This window comes from Eupeodes corollae, chromosome 2 (genome assembly GCF_945859685.1).
Source record: "Eupeodes corollae chromosome 2, idEupCoro1.1, whole genome shotgun sequence".
NCBI lineage: Eukaryota > Metazoa > Arthropoda > Insecta > Diptera > Syrphidae > Eupeodes > Eupeodes corollae.
This window is the reverse complement of record NC_079148.1, coordinates 37,238,654-37,260,900: the sequence shown is the minus strand read 5'-3', so window position 1 is coordinate 37,260,900 and position 22,247 is coordinate 37,238,654. Positions and strand designations below refer to the sequence as shown.

General features: G+C 30.2%; 1 protein-coding gene across 12 annotated transcripts; it reads right to left on the bottom strand.

Annotated features, from left to right (window-relative positions):
* Positions 1-5,292: 5,292 nt before the first annotated feature.
* LOC129948292 (troponin T, skeletal muscle) lies at positions 5,293-21,762 on the bottom strand. 12 transcript variants are annotated; one of them, XM_056059239.1, is made up of 10 exons: positions 21,605-21,762; positions 12,605-12,650; positions 11,792-11,846; positions 10,938-10,964; positions 8,513-8,885; positions 7,719-7,937; positions 7,565-7,657; positions 7,404-7,484; positions 7,192-7,270; positions 5,293-5,889 (listed from the first exon to the last, which is right to left on the bottom strand). In XM_056059239.1, the coding sequence occupies exons 2-10, from the start codon at positions 12,615-12,617 to the stop codon at positions 5,645-5,647; spliced, it is 1,185 nt and encodes a 394-aa protein (XP_055915214.1). In that variant the 5' UTR covers positions 12,618-12,650; positions 21,605-21,762; the 3' UTR covers positions 5,293-5,644. The 12 variants fall into 12 exon arrangements, with proteins under 12 accessions (XP_055915214.1, XP_055915209.1, XP_055915219.1 ...); XM_056059234.1 differs by lacking the exon at positions 7,192-7,270 and adding an exon at positions 6,022-6,109; XM_056059244.1 differs by having other exon boundaries at positions 11,805-11,846.
* Positions 21,763-22,247: the final 485 nt, after the last annotated feature.

Here is a 22,247-nt window from a genome sequence, read left to right as displayed (position 1 = left end):
TATGTAAACGGTGATTTTTTAAGAGCTTGAGAACTTTAAAAAAAAAAAAACGCATAAAATTTGCAAAATCCCATCGATTCTTTATTTGAAACGTTAGATTGGTCCATGACATTTACTTTTTAAAGATAATTTTATTTAAATGTTGACCGCGGCTGCGTCTTAGGTGGTCCATTCGGAAAGTCCAATTTTGGGTAACTTTTTCGAGCATTTCGGCCGGAATAGCCCGAATTTCTTCGGAAATGTTGTCTTCTAAAGCTGGAATAGTTGCTGGCTTATTTGTGTAGACTTTAGACTTGACGTAGCCCCACAAAATTTAGTCTAAAGGCGTCAAATCGCATGATCTTGGTGGCCAACTTACCGGTCCATTCCTTGAGATGAATTGTTCTCCGAAGTTTTCCCTCAAAATGGCCATAGAATCGCGAGCTGTGTGGCATGTAGCGCCATCTTGTTGAAACCACACGTCAACCAAGTTCAGTTCTTCCATTTTTGGCAACAAAAAGTTTGTAAGCATTGAACGATAGCGATCGCCATTCACCGTAACGTTGCGTCCAACAGCATCTTTGAAAAAATACGGTCCAATGATTCCACCAGCGTATACAAACCACACCAAATAGTGCATTTTTCGGGATGCATGGGCAGTTCTTGAACGGCTTCTGGTTGCTCTTCACTCCAAATGCGGCAATTTTGCTTATTTACGTAGCCATTCAACCAGAAATGAGCCTCATCGCTGAACAAAATTTGTCGATAAAAAAGCGGATTTTCTGAAAACTTTTCTAGGGCCCATTCACTGAAAATTCGACGTTGTGGCAGATCGTTCGGCTTCAGTTCTTGCACGAGCTGTATTTTATACGGTTTTACACCAAGATCTTTGCGTAAAATCTTCCATGTGGTCGAATAACCCAAACCCAATTGCTGAGAACGGCGACGAACCGACATTTCACGGTCTTCAGCAACACTCTCAGAAACAGACGCAATATTCGCTTCTGTACGCACTGTACGCATTCGTGTGGTTGGTGTAATGTCCAATAAAGTAAACTGAGTGCGAAACTTGGTCACAATCGCATTAATTATTTGCTCACTTGGTCGATTATGTAGACCATAAATCGGACGTAAAGCGCGAAACACATTTCGAACCGAACACTGATTTTGGTAATAAAATTCAATGATTTGCAAGCGTTGCTCGTTAGTAAGTCTATTCATGATGAAATGTCAAAGCATACTGAGCATCTTTCTCTTTGACACCATGTCTAAAAATCCTAACCTCAAAAAAATCACCCTTTATATTGTGCTAATATTTTTAAAATTTGTTTTGTATTTTTTCATTATCTACATTTCATAGAAGACATTATTCAAAATGGCCGGCACCTACTTTGCTGGACGACCTGATAAGCAACTCAATATTTGGGTGTCTAGTAGAGCAGGTTATTCCCTCTAAAACAGACCACAGCTTGTCTGGACTTCCACGTTGCTAATGTCCAGTATATTTTCTTTAAGCCACTCTTAAGAAGTATTATTCACGTGAGCGGAAGCATAAACTTGTTGGAATGTCAAATGCTTTCTTTGATTAAGGAGTCTTATGACATCCTCCAAAACTGTTGTTTTATAAACATTCGCCGAAGTTTTCACTCCTTTTTCACAAAAATTAAAGCCACGATAGCTCACTCTCACCATACTATTACATTTTCGGGAAAGTTACCTCATTCCAGTCTTGAAATGAGACGCTTCTCTTGATGTCCGAGAAAAACTCGATCTTTCATGCTGTTATATAATTTATGTGTCGTAGGTCAATGATTTTCCAGAATCATTACACCATATGATCTTGGACTGGAAAGTATCCAGTCTCGTTCTCTGATCATAGAAACATATATCCAGTTTAATACAAACGTAGATGATAACCCGAGTCTATTGACTTTTCGAAACTATCGGAAAATTGACTGGGGTTCATACAGGAACTCATTACAGAGTTTACTGGAACCTGGACTATCTAGTCCTCCCTTTAACGCTACTGATCTTGACAACAAAGTCAATTACCTTACCTCAGCTATGAACAGATCAATAGAAATTGTTTGTCCACTTATACACATAAGAGGAAAGAGGAAACCACAATGGCGGGGCTCAGAGCTTGACTCGCTCAGGAAAGAATGCAGGAAACTTTTCAACCGGGCCAACTAGCCTCTCACTAGGACTCTTACAATGAATCCCTAAGAATCTAAAAGAAGGCACTAAAGAAATCCAAGCGATCTTCTTGGCGATCCTTCTGTGGCACGATAGAAGAAACTTTTGAAGCCTCTAGGTTACAGAAAATTCTTTCAACCAGTCCAGCTATGCTTGAAAAATGCAGACAGCTCCTGGACAAATTCAAGTAATACATAGCTGAACTTACTATTGGACACTCATTTTCCTGGTAGTTCTCTTACCGAAACTTGCAACAGTTATATATACGTTCAAGTTCAAATACAACATATCCACAAAGTCTGAGCACAAGGGATAAGCTACAATGGACTCTCAACAGCTTCAAACCATTTAAATCTGCAGAAACATATGGAATAATACCAGTCGAGTTACAAAAGACTTCTGACATAATTGCACCAATCCTTGAAGCAATTTTTACCAGCTATCTTTACCTGGTCCACGTTCCCTCGGCATGGAGAGAAGTTAAAGTTGTTTTTATATCCAAAGCAGGTAAATGCTCCCAAGTCAATCCTAAAGATCTACGACCTATAAGTCTATCATCATTCCTTCATAAGACCTTGGAAAGACTGATTGATATCCATTTAAGGGCAAGTATCGATACAAGACTTCTGTCTTCGTCTCAACATGCCTATTGTAAAGGTAAATCAGTGGAAACAGCGTTACACACTTTAGTACGCACCATCGAATATTCGCTCCATCATAAAGAGTTCACTTTGGTTGCTTTCCTTGACATCGAAGGTGCCTTTAACAACGTGGACACATCTCCAATCACATCTGCACTGACATCTCTAAATGTAGAGAGTTCGCTTCGGGAGTTAATTCATTTAATGCTTACTAGCAGAATAATTAACTCAAAACTGGGCAACTCTTCTTTCAGACGATTCGTTAGTAGAGGGACACCGCAAGGTGGTGTTCTATCCCCTCTCCTCTGGAACCTAGTGGTGAATGAAATCCTAACTAGTCTGGATGGGGAGGGTTTCAGAGTGATAGCCTATGCGGACGACGCAGTTTCAGGAAAGCATCTTAACATCCTAAAAGAACTCTTACAAAATGCCTTGGACAGACTAATACTTTGGGCTAATCAGTGTGGACTGGGTGTTAACCCACACAAAACCGATCTGGTCTTATTTTCGAGGAGATACAAAATTCCATTTGTCAACCCTCCTTATATTAAAGGAATCCAATTAAAATTCTCAGACGAGGCTAAGTACCTGGGTCTTGTCTTAGACAAAAAACTAAATTGGAAACGCAACGTACAGGAAAGAGTCAAAAAAGCTACTGTAGCTCTCTTTTCTTGCAAAAAAGTTTACAGCCCAGAATCACGCATTGGCTATACACACCGGTAATCAGACCGATTTTAACGTACGGTGTGGCAGTATTGTTGACTGCTTTAGAGAAAGGTATAAACAGGGATAAGTTAAATAAAGTCCAACGTTCAGCCTGCCTATGTATAAGCGGATCGCTTAGCACGACCCCGTCTGCAGCACTGGACACCTTGCTCTACCTTACACCTCTTGACATATTTAGCAAACAAATAGCTACAAGCTCTGCTATTCGCCTCAATGCTTCGTCGCAGTGGACTAACAACAACATTAACCACTCCGTAATTCTAAGGTACTTAGAATCAATTCCAAAGCACACAGACTACACCATCCCCCAACTACAATTCGACGGGAATTTCCAGATTTCCATTCCTACCAGATCTTTTTGGGAGGATAGGACATTCTTGGAGGATGAGTCAATTCATTTTTACACAGATGGCTCAAAAACCAAAGAAGGGGTTGATGGTGGTGTGTACTCTGAACGACTGAAATTAAGTCTCTCATTCCGCCTTCCCAATCATTGTAGCGTGTTCCAGGCGGAACTTTTAGCGATTAAGGAAGTCTTGTCTTGGCTCAAAGAAAACGTGATATCAACATCTGATATCCGTATTTTCTCTGACAGCCAGGCCGCTATCAAATCTCTGGACTCTGGCTCTACAAACTCTATAACAGTCCATAACTGTCGATCATCTCTTATGGAGATGGCGCAACAGTTTAATATTCACCTTTGCTGGGTGCCAGGCCATAGAGACATTCCAGGTAACTGTAAGGCAGATGAACTTGCCGGGAACGGTACAGTACAGCTCATCCTACCACGTTTGGCAAGTACTGGCATACCAATCGCTACTTGTAAACTGCTGCTAATGCAAGACGCTGTGAGGAGGGCAGGCACCAGGTGGAACAACATCACCACGTGTCAAGTCACAAAAAACATCTGGCCAACACTGGATTTAAAACGTTCAAGGTGCTTGCTCTCTCTAAGCAGGTCGCATATAAGCTCGATAATAGGTGTCATAACCGTCTAATAGGGAAGCAATCCACGGGACTAGGCGTATTCTCAAATGACTTTTGCAGAAGCTGTATGGACGAGGAAGAAACGGTTCTTCATCTTCTCTGCACATGCCCTACTCTGACTCGAAAACACAAGAATTACCTATTAGAATTCTTCTTTAACGATCTAAACGATCTAAATCATATCGGTATAATCAGCCTCTGACATTTCGTAAGGGACTCTAACTGGTTCCATTGAGCTTAGGAGGAAACCTCAATATTCATGTGGTATCACAATGGGCCATTAAACTAGCCTAAGTGTGGCCGTTTCCATCTTGGACAGCCACTATAACCTAACCTAACCTACCTCACTGAAATAGACATTTGGTGAATTTGAAATGTGGGCAAGAGTACAATGTTGAGTTGTTAAATAAATTAACGTTAGTTAATGCTATTTTCACCGGAATGGTGTAAATTCTACTTTGAAGTAGAAAAACAAACGGAACTTTTTAAATTTCCTTCGTCAAGTCAAGTTGGTGTATCTTCGATAACTTTCTATTCTAAAGGACTTCTAAATTTTTTAACTAAAAAAACGTTTTGTTTTTTTTTTTTAATTTTTCAGCGATCGAAGATCATCTGGAAGATTTCTTTTGGTATCTTATTTTTTTCTTTTTATTATTATATTTATTTAAATTTAATGTTTTTTGTTCTATTATTAAAATTAAAACGTTAATTTTCTTTTTGTTTTTTGTTATTTGTTTATACAATAAATAAAAATATAACAATGTATAAAAGATATTGGATTTATTTCATTTTGAAATGAACAGAAATGATTAAAGAAAAATAAATATATCTAAAAAGAAAAAGGAATATCAAGAGAGAGAGTTTTCTTTGTTGTTGTTGTTGTTGTTGATGTTGTTGTTGTTTCTTCTTTTTTGTTGTTTTTCTTTCTTGTTTTAAAAATAGTGAGTGTTTTCATTCGGTGAGAGTGAAAGAGAGAGAGAGAGAGAGTTCTTTTCGGTGTGAAGAGAATTTCTTTTTTTTATGAGTTTATGTTGTTGTTGTTTTTTTCTATTTTTATTTTTGTGTGAGTTAAAGAGAGAGAGAGAGAGCGTATATGTTAAGTAAAAATAAAATATTTATTCTTCCTCTTCTTCCTCCTCCTCTTCTTCTTCCTCCTCTTCTTCCTCTTCCTCCTCTTCTTCTTCCTCCTCCTCTTCTTCCTCCTCCTCTTCCTCCTCCTCTTCCTCAGCAACCTCCTCCTCTATCTCCTCCTCATCTTCGATAATATCTTCATCGGCCTTAGCATCCTCCTCACCCTCTGGGGTTTCTGGATCTCCAGCTTTCCTGCCTGGTCGTTCGCCGAACCATTTTGGCAGTTTGGCTAAAGGTTTAGGAAAAACAAAAAAAAAACAAAAATTCATTAGTTTATTTAAGTCTTAAGTGCGTTGAACAAGGGGTTAGAATATATAATGGTTGAGGAACGACAAGCAGGATGGGATCCTTCAAAACATACATGGCATACCTTTCTGGCGACCAGTGTACTGTTCTTTCTTTTCATGCCACAGCTTCTCGTTGACATCCTTGGAGATAGCATCAAAGCCCTGAGCAACATGAAACAGAAACAGAGAAATAGGTTTGTTTTTGTGTGTTAGGAGTGAATGTACATATATTATGTATAAGTATATAGTTTTGTGTTGTTGTTTTTGTTGTGTATATAAAGTAGACATACATAAAAATAAGTTACCAAAAAAGAACCAGGTTACAGGTACATTATGCTTTTATATTTTTATTGAATGCGGTATTAAAATATTATGTTGTGTTCGTTTTTTTGGAGGATTTAAGATAGCAGACTTTGACAAAAAAAAAGGCTAAAAGGTATTACAAAAAATAAAGAGAAAAAGTGAATCTTATTTAAGACTTTCTGCCAAATTGATCTTTTTTTGAGCAAGATCTCAATTTTAATGTTCCATTGACCAACACAAAATTTGTTGGAAACTAAAAAACATCGAGTTTGTATGGTTACAAATTTGTATGGCTTGAGTTTTTTACGATAAAAAGTTTCAACTCTTTTTTTAAGAACTTGCTTTGAGCACATGCTCAGTTTCTTAAAACGTAGCATTATTTGAATATTGGAAATAGGTTTTGTTTTGAAATAAGAATGAACATACTTTTATAGAAATGATTAAAGTGTAAACGCAGTCTTATAATATTCTTGGTATTTTTTTTAAACTTTCGTGTTTTTAAAAAACAAAAATTTAGCAATTGCTTAACTTTCATGGAAAATCCTTTGTGTTTAAATGTTGTATGGAATGTCAATTTTTTTGATTTTATGTAAACATTTATAGAAAAATAGAAGACAGCACGAAAACAGATACAAAGTAGAAACTGGAGGAACACTCAAACCTGTTATATTCTGTCCTTAGGCCTCAATACTCAGGGTATGGAACTCAGATTTCCACATCAGTATAAGTCTTAATTATATACTTATAGTAATAGGTACACAATTCCAAATTGATATTTTTTTTGTTTGGTTTTGGTTTTTGGGAAAGAACATAATTTTGAAATAATTATAACAAAAATTAAAAACGAAAAAAAGTTGTAAACAAAATTAAACTTCACGAAACGTAACGAACATATATAACGCAAAAAACCCCATTAAAAAGGCTTGCAAAAAAAATCTTACATTTGGACCGCTGCATAAATCTTTCGTTTCTTTCTTGCCATTTTTTCTCGCTTAGTTCAGCATATAACGTATTGTAACCCTTTTTATATTTTTATAAATAATAAAATATAAATATTATATTTAATTTGTTTAAACACTTTCGATTTTCTCATCAGACAAAAAGAACTAAAGTCAAAACTATATTGAAAATTAGAGTTTTTGAAAATACTTACACCCTCAAAGAGTTTCTTCTTGTCATCGTATGAGCGGGTGTCGACACGTCGTTCATACTTGGATGCTACTTGGATTTTTGGCTAAAAAAACAAAAAGTAATAACATAAAAGTTAGTTTTGATTTTCTTAAAACAAAAAAATATTTATTTTTTTTGTCTTACCGGGTATTTTCCAGTTAAAGCTTCAGGGTCAAGACCCTTCTTTAAGGCTTTATGCCTGAGTTGTTGTTTCTGTCTTTCCTTCAATTCTTTCAACTGAAGAAATAAGAAAAGTTTCAAAAAATTGTTTTGAGATTTTTGTTAATTTTGAACTCACATCGTAGTCCTGACGTTTCTGCCTTTCTTCCAAGTCATACTTCTCAGTTTCCAATTTGACAATAGCTTCCCAAAGTTCTTGAGCTTTCTCGCGCAATTGGTTTTCGCCGAGATTTTCAATGCTAAGGGGCTTAATGCGGAACGACAGTGAGATTTTCTTCTCTTCTTCTAATTGTTCCTTAGTCTTGTTTCGCTCCATTGCGGCTGATGAAAGACCCAACTAAAAATTACACAAAAAATAAATAATTAGCAACATAAGTTTGAATAAATTGAATTTTTTATAACAATATGAGAATTCATTCATTTTTTATTGAAAATGTTGTCAGTTTTCTAAGAATTTAACATTTAACGGGAAGGCAACATGTTGCAAGGAATTTGTTCATGACAATTTATTGCAAAAATTATGTTGATAGATAAGAAAATCAGAAAATTTATTTAACCATTGATTTTTGACATGAAATTGATGGCAACAAGTTTCCTGTAAAAGACAGCAACAAGTTGATAGATATTGTTCTTTACAACACCATGTTTTCTTAACTGCCTTTCTGATTTTTATAAAATTTTAAGAAACAAAATTAGGAGCAATTTATGGCCGACATTTTGATTTATTGAAAAAAAGAAGTGACTTGAAACAGAAGATAGTGAAAATGTTGCCGGGAAAAAGAGTTGCCAAGTGAGAGGGAATATAAAATCTGTTTGCAACATTCAATTTAATGAAAAATAAAAAAATTTTAAATGAATTCCCTTTATATAGAAACAAAAAGTATAAACAATGTTTTTTTTTAATAAACTTACCACTCCAGCATCTTTTTTGGCAATGGTGAAATTTGGACCCTTCTTGTCCTTATCTTTCATTGCTTGTACCATAGCTTGACGTTTCCTTTCAGCCTCTTCGAGACGTTGACGTTTCTCATCGGCTTCACGTTGTTTCTTCTCTTCGACTTCACGAACGCGACGCTCTTCTTCTTCCTTTTTACGCTGAGCCATCTTTTGTTCTTCTTCAGCCCGAGAAATTTTACGTTTGGCTTGTTTTTCCTTGAGTTTCTTCAACTCATCTTCTTCCTTTGCTCGCTGTTTGCGCCATTCATTAATGTATTCTTTTAATTGATCATCAAGATCGGAACGTTTTTGATCCTGGCGCTTAATGAACTCTGGATCTCCTTCACCTCTTTAATTTGGTTAAATAATAAAAAAAAAATTATTAGTTTTATGTTTTTTTTTTTAAAGTTGTAAATGTTAAATTTTATATAATTTAGTGTTTTCTTTAATTTTATTTTATTTTTTATTTAAATTGAATTTGTGAAGCTTTTGTTATGAAGCTCATATTTGAGTATGTTTAATATTTTTTTTTAATTTAATTTTAATTTGTTTATAATCTTTTTTGGATGTTTTATTTTTTAAATGTTTAAACTTGGGACACACAAAAGGCATGGACACAACAAAATTAGGTATAAAACTAATCAACTATAACAACGACTATTGGTTTGTTTGTTTTGTTTTGGTTTTTTAGGGGAATTAATTATAAATTTTACATAAACGCTTGTCACAATGATTTTTTGTTTATTTATTATGTGTATTTTTATTTAAATATTTATTAGAATATATTTACACTGAATAAAATGTGATGATATAATAAAAAATATTGTTTATTGTGTTTGTTTGTGTATAAGGGACGAAACATCAATCACATACATTTATTAATACACAACAAAATTAAATATATTTTTTAAAATCTAGTAGATACTTATTAAATTTTATTTGTGTAAGAAAAATTAAATAATAAAATAAAATTGTTGAGTTAAAAAAAAAGTATGACCATGCAAAAAATTAATATATTAATAAATAATAATTCTTATGTATGCTGGATTTACTTTTTTATTTGTTACTCTATTGTTTTAGTTTTTGTTTTTAAGTATTTGGTATTTGCTTTTCAAAATTAATGTAAAATGTGTCTAAACATTTTATGTAAACATCTGTAGCTTGTTCCACTACTGACTATAGTAAAATTGTTGTTTTTGTTGGAAACATTTAACAAAAATTAATCTCAAAAGTAAAAAAGACCTCAAATAAGAAAAAATGTTTATAAACAAAAATGTTTCGGAATGCATTTTCGTCAATTTTCTTATGAAAAATGTTGACATTGATTTTGAAAAATTGCACAACATTATTATTGGCAAAATTAAAAAGTAATTTTGGACTGTACTTTAATAACTGTACCTCTTGTACATAGTATTATCAAGCAACATGTTTTCGAAGCTACATGTTGCCATAGCAAGAATCATTGTTTTGCATTAGGCTTCTATGAAAACTTTATACACTAAGGACTTGTGTATGAAAAGTTTATAGTAAGTGAGTACGAAGCTCTTTTATTACAAAAGTTTTGTGATCAGTCCCTGAATTCAAATTGTTTAATGTTGCAATAAAATTAATTCAATAAACCTAAACATTATGGGAATCATCCAACCAACAATCTTTTCTTTTTGTTTTAATAAATGTAAGTAAGTTAAGTTAATGCTTCATGTTCCTGTATTTATGTTTGTTTTAAGAAAGTTTATTTTATTTAATGTTTTAAAAAGAAACTCAACCGTAGCCCGGGAAGTTTGAGTATGTTGAAAATGTCAAAGTATTGTATGAATTTTGTGTCTTGAAAGTATGAAGAAAAAAATGTAATTTAATGAATTATTTACCTTATAAGAAAAATAACGAAAAAAAATACATAATAATTATTATGTTTTTGTTTTGTTTTAGAAAAAGTATTAACTAAAACGGGGATACAAAAATCAAAATTAAAATTTGTTTAATTTTTTTTTTTTTTGTTTTTAATTTCTTGTAATTAAAAACACTGTATATTATTATGTGGTAAGTAAAAACGTTTACTTTCCCAAAATTGCATATTACACAATGAAGCTTTGAAAATAATATATTATATTAAATTATTATTAATTTTTTTTTTTTTTTTTTAATAAATCTTTCTCTCATTCCAATATTTTTAAAAAAATGATTTAATTTGAAAGCTTCATTATTTTTGTACGTATTTGGTTTTTCTTTCGAAACAACACAAAAAAATTATAGGCTTTGTTATAGAACAAAAATAATATATGTTGTTAAAATTATAAAATATAAGTTAACAAAAAAAAAATATTTAATTAGGCTTTTAGCAGCTTTACTTTGAGCTAACAACATAATTTTGTTTTTTAAGTAGTTAATCTCTATAACTTACTCGGCTGATGGTGTTTGAGGTGGTTTTCTTTTGATTTTTTAAAATTTTATTTTTCATTTTTTGTTTGACAATGATTATTTCGATTTTCGTCAAAAATATAATTTTTTTTTTACACGATTCCCCGCATACAAAAATGGTTTTATATTTTTTTTTTTATTTTTAGATTGATTTGACATTAGTTTTTATGTGTGAGATTATTTTGTCAAAAAAAGAAAAAGAGAAAGAAGAAAAATATTGTTTAAAAAATTCTGCCTTGCTAACAAGAACAATAAAAAATAGAAAAGATTATTTTTTTCTTAGCCAAAAAAAAAAATCTCTTTTTTCCTAAGTTTTTGAAATGAAAATTTGAAAATGATAATTTTTATAAATGTGAAAATGTGCAAGTGTGTTTTTGTTGATTAATAATAATAATAATAGTAATTTTCAAATTTACATTTTTACCTATACATTTTTTTTAAAACTTGTGCCCAATTATTAATAAATTTTAATATTTTTTTTTGATTTACCAATTTTCAATTTTGCTTACGATCTATAAATAATATTTAACGTTTTATGTGACTGTTTGTGTATGTAGTTGTGTATTTTATATTCTACATGGATTCACTAAATCAGGGTACACTTACTTGCTGCAATTAAAAGAAAAAATAAAAATATTTTATCAATAAAAATTGTGCAAAGGTTTTTTCACTAAAAAGTGTGAGGTTAGTTGTTTTCTTTTTATAAAATTTCGTCTTTAAAAATCATTTTCATGTTATTTTTCTTTACTCAAAATTTACGTTTTTTACTTTACTGAGATTTGAAATTTGTTTTTTTTTTTTTTTTGAAATTTTGAATAGATTGATGTGATGTAAAACTTACGTCTCCTCTTTGGTCTCCTCGACGACCTCCTCCTCCTCCTCCTCTTCAGAACTAAATTTTTCATTTTTTGTTTTCAAATTATTTATGAAAAAGGGGTGTCACAAAGTATATGGGAAATATTGTGAGGGTTGGTTTGAAAGTAGGGTGAAAAAGAAACATAAAATTGGTTAAACAAAAAACACAAAGATATTTGCAAATGTATAACATAAATGTATGTACATCAAAAGGACATTCTTAGATACTTAAATAATAATAATTACTCTGAGTGAGATATTCTCTTTATTATTTTCCTTAAAAACAAAAATTAACATTTCCTTCCGTCGAAAACCTACACTTTAAAAAAATCCATATTAAAATTAAATAATAATAAATAAAATATCTACTTGCTACAGTTTCAAAAAAAAAAAAGTTTTTAAAAAAGTGCTTTGTTTGGATTGAAAACTGTGCATAGAAAAAAATGATAAACAAGAAACAAATAATTTTTTGTTTTTTCGAAAATTCACACAAAAATGGTGATACAAAAATTGGTTGGGAAAAAATATCGTGTATATATATATAGCTGTGTATAAAACACTTAACAAAGGATACACAAAAAATTCTCATTCATGAAACATGACAACAAAAAACTGTATCAAATTCATGTTGAAGAAAAGTGTGGAAAATATATTTATAAAGAAATGTTTGTTTTTGTGGAAAAATATTTTTTTTTACAAAAAGTGTTTTCTCTTTTATTTATTTTTTTTTATGATTTTGTGTCCTGAATTTCGTATCAAAAAATATATCTATGCATATTTTAATAATTAACTTACGTGTACTCTTCATCGTCGGACATGGTTATGGTTTGGGATTAAAAACCTGCAAAGAAAAAATAAGAATTGTTTTATTAGTTTCAATTATTTTTACAATTTTCATTTGACTTCATGTAAATATTTAAATACAAAAATCTCAAGAACATTTTCCAAACATAATTCATTTTTGAATTAATTAAAAATACAATTTAGAAATTATACTTTACAAAAACAATATTTTTTTATTATTTTGTACTTTCAGAGAAAGTTTGAAAAATCAGCTTTTCTTTAATTTTCTTATAGGTACATATCTTTTATGGAAACGCTTTTAAAAATGTTATTTTTTCATTGCAAAGTCTCTCAAACAAATCTCAAGACATTTTTTTATTTTTATTTTTATAAAATTTCGTAGAAATTCTAATAACTACGCCCTGTTTAACCAAACACTTTTAACCTTGCAACTTTGCAAATTACCTTTCACCTTACGCAAATTTGCTAAGAGAAAATTATGAAATTGAAAAGTTGTTCTTTTTGCAAAATAAGTTTCAATAAACTCAAATTTCCAAAGTGCAAAGTCTTTTCTGAAAAATAAAAAATGTTTTATAATTTTACAAAGTATTTGTTCTCTTCGTTTTACCAAGCAATAAACTTTACAAATTATATTGAGAATTTTGAAAAGCCTTTCAGTAATCCGCAAAGAGAAATTATTATTCGTAAAAAAAGATTTTGGTGTGAAAAGTTACCGAAAACTAAGACAAAGATATTTAAACCGCTTTGGAAATAAAGTGTATCATAGTTTAAAAAACATTAGTCATAGGCTACATGACTTATAAATTTTGATGAATTTTCCAAAGAATAAGAAATTTAGAATTTTTAATCTAAGGGTTAGCGGATTGATTCATCTTAATTTCAAAAATGTCTAATTTTGTTTGTATATTTAAGATACAGATATAATCACTCCAAGAGCAAATTAAAAAGTGAATAAATATAATACATCAGTTTTAAATTTATTACGATTAAAATTAAAAAAAGTCAATATTTGAAGACACTTCATTGAAATATATAATAGATCTTGATAAAGTTTCATTACTACCATAATTTGTCATGTGAATTCTTTGGAATAAGAAGAATCTAGCTCTTATAGACCTAGAGGTATGGTAGCATAGTAAGTCTTTAATAAGCATTACACTATGCATTTTTCTTCTTGATCGTAACGACTTAATTCCAAGTAATTGGCATCTAGCCTCATAACTAGGATTAAAGTTCCGACCAATTTTCTTAAATATATATTTTGTAAATCGTCTTTGAATCTTTTCAATCCGATCAGAATGAACTATATAAATAGGACTCCAAATAACATCAGCATATTCCAAAATTGATCCGACCAGAGATATGTAAAGGGATAATAACAAGAAAGGGTCTTTAAAGTCTTTTCCATTTCGTTTTAATAAACCTGCTAGCGAGTTGGCCTTAGGAACCAAATAATCGAAATGACCTTTAAAAGAATGTTCTGAATCAAGAATAACTCCTAAGTCTTTAATACTTGAAACCCTATCTAAATCCACAGATTCAATTGCATAGTTGAATAAAAAAATATGAGATTTTCTGGAAAAAGAAATCGTGTTACAATTTTTGATATTCAATTTAAAGCTATTGATGTGACACCAATTTGATAAAGAATCAATGTCAGATTGCAAAAGTTGACAATCGTCCAAACTTTTGAAAATATTTTAAGATCGTCCGCATATAATAAGCATTCACAATAATTAAAGGCCGAGACAATATCGTTAACGAACATTATGAAAAGGAGCGGACCTAGGTGGCAACCTTGCGGGACACCTGATGTACACTGAATTTCTTTAGAGTATGTATCTCCAATCTTAACTTGTTGTTTTCTACAAGATAAATATGACGATAACCAACGAAGAAAGTGAGAATGAAAACCAAAAATCTCAAGTTTTTTTTAGAAGTATTTGGTGGTTCACAGAATCAAAGGCTTTACTAAAGTCAGTGTATACTGCGTTCACTTGAAATTTTTGTTCCATAGCATACGAAGTGAAATAAGTTAAATTGGTAACAGTTGATCAACCGGATTCAAAACCATGCTTTTCTTCTGAAAATATTCACTTGTAAGAAAATCAAACAATTTGGGAATTGCGGAGAGTTTACAAATACCCCTATACTTTTCTACATCATTTTTAGAATCTGATTTATGTATAGGGACCAAGTAAGAAAGTTTCCATTTATCAATAAAAATAACTTCTTGTAGGGACTTGCTGAATATGGTTAGAAAAGGAGCACAGATGGAATCACAACAATTTTTCAACACTGCCGAAGGAATGCCATCTGGTCCAGAACTATAATTAAACTGAAATGATTTTAGCCCGGAATTAACTTCTTCAAAACCTAACTGGATCGAACCAATATCAAACCTACTTTTTATGTTATTTAGTGAACTATTATTAAATCCTGAATGAGAATAAACGGATTTGAAATAATTAGCAAACAATTTAACTATTGAGTCTAAATCCGACGATTCAACACCTTTGGAATCCCTATCGATTTTCTTTTAGAATTGACAAATGACCAGAACTGGTTTGTTTGAAAAGTTGTCGAAAACAAATACAAAAATATATCAACCGTTTCGAAAATGAAGAAGTATATAATAGTTAAGAAATCATTGGGTATAGTTTAATTTTTTTTTACAAATTTTGACGAATTTTGAATTTAAGGGTTAACGGCTCGATTCACCTTAATGTCAAAAATGTCTGATTTTGTACAGGGTTTTTTAATCCAATTTTCAACAAAATTTGACTGGTTATGGTATAAAAACTTTTATTTTAAAAACCTGTTAAAAAAAGTGACCAAAGATTAGTGAAGTTAAGAATTAACTTAGATATTGGGAATGATTTTTTGACAAAATAGAATTTTCGATTAACGAAAAGTATCATCGAATTTGTATTGTCTAAAATTAGAAATAAGCTACAATCCAATAGCCAAAGAAATATGTGTTTGGGTCCCTTGCAATAATTTTTGTATACACTACATTGGGCTTGAAATGGAGTTCATGGTTTTGCATCTATCCACAGAATAAGCAAAGCAGTGTATTTCATCTAGTGTCAGTCAGCAGAGTATTTCATCTAGTGTCTAATGTCATTATTGATAAATTCCTCTCTACAACCATTTGCTAGGTACAAAATTGTTTCGACATAGCCTCGAAATTTGTTGAGTAGACTGAACCATTTTAGACATTGATTCAACAATTATTTTCTATGCATATTTTATCTTAATAAACACAATCTAAAATTTACTTTTGCAACTTTTGAAAATACGAATTGATTGCAGAGTTGTATTTTAAATTGTTGAATTGTTGTTGAAAAGTTTACCTTTTCACTTTTTAAATAAAGTCTAAAAAATTGAATTGTGAAAAGACTTTTTACTTTGCAAATTTTGTGGAAACCTTTGCACTTTACTTTTGCAGGATATTATTTTTTTGCAAAGTTGCAAATCGTTTGAAGATGTGGTTTTGGTGCAACTATTTAATTTTTCATTGAGAAGTTAGGTATGTTGCTAATCCAAAAACTGAAAACACAAAGTGTTTGAAAAGTAAAAAAATTAACGAAGTCGATTTTTGCAAAGACTGTGATATCTTAAGAAACACACAATCTTAAATTTACTTTTGTAACTTTTGAAAATACGAATTGATTGCAGAGTTGTATTTTAAATTGTTGAAACAGTTTAACTTTTCACTTTTTAAATAAAGTCTGAAAAATTGAATAGTGAAAAGACTTTTTACTTTGCAAATTTTGTGAAAACCTTTTGTAGAATATTATTTTTTTTCAAAGTTGCAAATTGTTTGAAAATGTGGTTTTGGTGCAACTATTTTATTTTTTAGTGAGAAGTAAGGTATGTTGCTAAAAACACAAAGTGTTTGAAAATTAAAAAAATTAACGACGTCATCTTTGCTTTGATGTTATCTTAGCAATTGTTGCAAAAACTGTGATATCTTTAGAAAAATTAAGAAACACATAGTTAAGACACACCTGTAATTTTGTTCTCATTTTGCATACATAAATTAATTAAATTAATTTTATTCAACAAACAAAATTCAATTAAAATTCCATAAACAAATTTGAAAAAAAAATCTTGAATCTATCTAAACTTGCTCAACAAAATTAGATCATCTCTTAAAATATTTTTAAAAATAGATTTAGTCTGTATTTTAAAATTATACATATGTGTTTTATCATCTCTTGTTCTATTGCATTACTGACTTTGCTAGCATACATTTTCTCCTTAGAAAAAGCAACAACAAAAACATAAAAATAAAATAAATAAATAAACAAAAAATGTATTTTTCTTTCCCATTTTGTTGTTTTTCATTTTATTTATTTCAGGGATTCATTTGTTGCTGAGTGCTGACGTTTACATCAGACCCGTGTTTCTGGCTATATGTTGCTTTTGTTGTTGTTGTTGTTAATATCTTCAATATATCAAAGTGTTTCTTGGCCACTTGGTTTTCCTCTTCGCTCGTCGTCGTCGTCGTCGCCATCGTTGTTCACTCTTTTATTTTATTTTCTATTTTCTTTTTTTTTTTGTTTAAGTTTTCTCTGAAAATTTCTGAGTGAGTGGCCAAAATGGGATGTGTATTAGTCTTGACGCTGATTATTAATAGAACTCGGGATTGAATTTCCTTTACGTGCGAATTCTTTATGCGAACATACCATGCCTGTCAGAATAAAAACCAACCAAGCAAAGAGCAGAGGAACGATATTGTATAGATACAGTTATTCATGTACGAGAATGTATGAGTATATGTGTCGTTGGAAAACGAAGAAAAATTGTTGTTGTATATACATTATTTTTTTTTGTTAATAGCTCTTGTGTGCCTTGATTTACTGCAAAATATTTCTGACACATTGTAGGTGGGTTGAATATAATAGGTGTGTAAGATTTTCTTTTTTATTTTTTGTTGATTTTATTTTTAAAAAATTTAATGGGTTTTTGTATATTATTATCCCGGAGTACCATGTTGGTAAAGGTTGAAAATAATTTTTTAATATTAGTTTGAATATATTTTAATACATAAATTTGTTTTATTTGCATCATCAAATTTCGAAAAATCCTTAGAAAAATAGAAATTTTATTTTTAGAATTTATTATGTTTGTAAGGATTTATGGTTTAATAATTTTGAGTTTAGTTTTTTGATTAAACACAAACTATTTGGAGGGTAAGCGTGTTATTAGAATTGACAATTTATCAACGCAATTGATAATTATTAAGAGACAAGAAACAGTAATTATCAATTTTAAAGTAAATCTTCTTTGCAACTAAAAGAAAAGACGTGTTTTCTAGACAGTCTAAAATTAAAAGAAAACAAATTAAGATTACACATTTATTGTTTTCCCTGGTCTGAGAAAGTATACAAAAAGTAATGCAACTTAAATATTCTGGAATTAAAAATGTTTTCAGTCGGTTTTGAATGACCTCAAATTCAATTTAGAATTCCACAAAACAATTTTTGTTTGGTTTTGAAATACGAATAAGCAACACTTTTTACAATGACAGTAAGTTTGACAATTGTTGAAAGGAGCGGTATACGAGAAGCAGTTTAAATAATGATACTTATTTAAGACGAATGCAGTGTTCAAAAATAGTAATGGAAATCTCATTTTAAAAACATTGAATTTTATCTTAAAGATGTCTCTTTTTGTGATTGTTTCAGCATTTTTCCAATTCCAAATAACAATATACTTTAATTTTCTTCATATTTTTATTGTAATTTGTTTAATTTGTATTAAACATTTATTTAAAATAACAATCAATACAAGAAAATAAATGTACTGATCAAAGAAACTTGTGGAAGAGTTACTAGAAGCTTTAATTTAAGCTGAAACAAATGTTTTAAACTTTAAAAATTCACCTTGTTGGAAATAGTTTTAGAAAAGTCAAGGAAGTTTTACTTCTTTGGTGTATTTTTTGACTAATTTTCGAATGACCATCATTTCAATTTTTTTGACAATAATTCCTTATATTTAGCAGAAAAAAAACAAATAAACCCTTCAACTTTGTATATTAAATCCTTATAAAGCTTTTCTGCAGAATTGCAAATTTCAGAATTGACTATTGACAGGAAAAGTTTAAGAAACAGTTTTTTTGTCAAACTGTTTCTTAAACTTCTGTTTTTTTTTGGAACTCTAAATTTTTGGTTTCTTTAGGCTCTTAACTTTATTTTCAAATAAATTATTATTGTTTGTGGTATTTTAAGTTCGTAGATAAATATGTGCTAGAAAAGTCAGGAATGAAATAAACCTAAAGTTCTTTCAGTACTGATTCCGAGCACTTTTTCATCACAAGAATAGTCGCTTTTGGATAATTTGGAAATTTCTTGCAAGACCCCAGACCCTTGAAATGACACTTTTACGAATATTGCCCTTAAGTGTAAGCTCAGCATAATTATAGGTTACTGGTTTTGTACGTTTTTTCCGAACCTATGGTATCCTTTTTTCTTTTACAATCAAATTTTTTCTATTAAAAACTGAGCTTTTTTCATCATCAATCGAAATCTGTCATAATTTTCTTTGATCTGGTCAACATTTACTAAACCATCACCAATTTATATATTCTTTTATCTCATAAACATTAATTTTTGTTGTAACAATTCTAATAATAAATAAAAACCAGAGGCATATGAATTTCTAATAAAGTAATTTTGGCACGTTTGAATGTATTTCATATTTTTTTAATATTAATTTGTTTTATTTTTTACTGTAAATATTTTCTATAAAAGTTGACAATGTGTTAACATGTTCAAAAAATATCCCAGGCTACAATGAATCTCTAAATACATCTCTTTTTTCAAACGGATGTCACACATCATCTGTCATTGAATTTGTTTTTATTTAATTAGTTAAATTTAATTGCACTGTTTCATTTGTTTATTATTTCTATTATTTCAAATCAAACCAAAAAAGTATTTTCAAATATTTCTATACATAAATTCTATTTTAAGGTTTTCTTTTTTTTTGTGTATTTACCATAACGTCAGCAAATATTTTGGCTTTCAATTCAAAATATAAAATAACAAAAGACAAAATATATGCATAAACTTAATTAGCATATAAATAATGCATAATAAAGTGCTATGTGGTTTGTACAACTATTGAATAGAGTACAAAAATGCATTTTAATAAGTTATACATTTTGTATTATTTTAACATAAAATAAACATACAATTTATATATTATGTCATAATTACGAAGTATTGATGTGACACATGAGTGATTCAACATTGATTAGAAACCATTTAATGGAAATTTTTAAAAAATTGTATTTTATAAGAGAATACTCAAGTGGCGCCCGGGAGAAAACCATGAATAATGTTTTACCAAGGAGAAACGATTATCAAGACATTTCAAAATTACTTCACTTTAAATTTAGGGGAGTAATTTAATTTTTTTTTCTTAAGTGGCGCCCGGGAAGTAAATCGCACTTTTCTTCATTTCAGATTCTCTCTTCTTAGGAGATGAAAATAATGAGATATATATGTATATATAAATTCAAGTCAATTTAAAATTCTTTACAGTAAGATGTTTACGAGAGATGACAAAATTCTTCCTTAAATGGCGCCCGAGAGTAGGGAAGATTTGAAAACATATTAATTTTTTTAACTTCTTTTTTTTATCAGAATAATAACTAGAAAACGAAAATAATGTCCTTCTCTCAATTCTATCAAGTCAAGGAAACCGTGTTAAAAGGCAGTCTCTTTAGATCCTTGAGATTCTTGGGGTTTAAACTAATTTCTCATTATTAAATTGAAAATACTCAGTTTATGTAAAATATTTTTTAAAACTGTTTACATGTCCGTAAATAACTTCTTTTTTTTCAAAAATACTTATAAATACCTCAATTATGCGGAAGAAAAGACAAATATTCAAAAACTATCTCAATTTGACAACTTTAACCCAATTAATCAGAAAAAATCTAGTATCAAATAGCAAATACCACCTACACGTATTGGCAGGTGTGATTGAGGCTTTATATGTATTGATATATAGGTATATGTGCACCTTAATACATCTAGATAATTTCTAAAGTGTGTGTGCGTGTGTGCTTATGTGAAAATGTTGTTTACTGTAGTGGTAAAAGTGTGTGATTAGAAAGATCATTGAATAGATACATTTAGCTTTCTTTTACTTCAGTTTTATACTTAAAAAAACGTTCTTCTTCTTATTTATGTCTTCTTTTGAGGAATTTTCCTTTCGACTTTTGAATTCACACACTTTTAGCACACATTCGCACACAACCACACTCTGCCATATAGTGATTCACATATACATGTGTGTTTTCTATTTTCTTGGTTCTTCTGTTTTTTTTTATGAGTTTTCTTTTGCATAACTTTTTTATAGAATTGAGAAAGATACTTTTTTGACTTTCAGTACGTTTTGTGTATCATGTAACACTGAGCTCAAGAGATTTTCTAAATTTAGAACAACTATTTATTTTTGAATTTTTTATATTGAGGTTAGATTTTTTTTTCAATTTTTTTTTTAAGTTTATAAAAATTGTTTAACCACTGTAGTTTATTTGTTGTTATAAGAAAGTTTTTATCACCATGACACTGTGTAAAAATTAAAAGGTGTTACTTTTTTCACTTTCGTAATTAAGATGAATCCTTAAAACACTGTTATTCCTTTTGAGGTCCTTTTTGCTTTTTGGAGAATTACCAAACAGCTACACACAAGTTTCTAATCATAAGCCAGTTAGATACAATTATATAACGGTAAGATTCACTTTAATAATTTTAGGTTATCCATGAAAAAAAAAATTAAGTTACAGTTTTCGTTTGGTTAAGAAGAAGAATAAAAAAAGAAAATGAAAAACTTTTTCTCACACTTTATGAAGAAAATTTAAGAAAATCCTTCTTGATTTTAAATGTTGTAAGATTTTTTTAAAGAAAATATGATGGATAATTCCTTGAGACTTTGGTAGTTTTTTTTTTTTCTTAGTTGAAAACTTACTCGAGGGAAAGAAACAAAATTGAAATCTCTACGATTGTCCGAGCAGCTGACGTCTTTGGAGCGAATGCTGCGGTTCGACTAAACTGACTGGCGGTACACCAAGAAACAACACGTCGTTCAAGAAGCCGTTTCTTTCTATCTCGATAAAAATTTTGAGTTTTCTAATTTAAAAACCAATTTTCAAACACACACTTGGAACAAAAACAAAAAAAAATCAAACCACTACACACACAATTTGAATTCGTTTCGTGTACTCACGGTGTGATGGTGTTTGAGTGTTAGTGAGGAGCAGCAAAACAGCTCATTTATGTGAAATATAAACTTTTCCAACGGAACAATTTTTGGTATGATGTGTCTTAATTTTTTTGGTATTCAAAAAACCGCCCACCTTAGTTTTGTTGGCTTTCGAAATATTAAAGGCAAGGAAAAGCGATTTTTTTCGTTTAGATTCCTGTAGGTGTGGTGTCGGCTAACATAGCCCACCAATACTCTTGCAGCTCATGGGCGAGTTGGCTGAAAAAAAATACGCTACATGTTCCAATGAATAAAAATAAAATTCTGAAGGAAAAATTACATTTTTGAAAATTTAAAAATCTATTTATTTCAATTTCAAAAAAAAAAACATAAAAATATGCAATGCTGG

Coding starts and splice junctions, on each gene's coding strand:
- LOC129948292 (XM_056059234.1), bottom strand. Junction 10,965..11,791: donor AGACCAAAGAGGAGACGTAA/GTTTTACATCAC, acceptor AAAAATCAAAAG/AAAACCACCTCAAACACCAT. Junction 6,110..7,403: donor AGAAGAAACTCTTTGAGGGT/GTAAGTATTTTC, acceptor CATGTTGCTCAG/GGCTTTGATGCTATCTCCAA.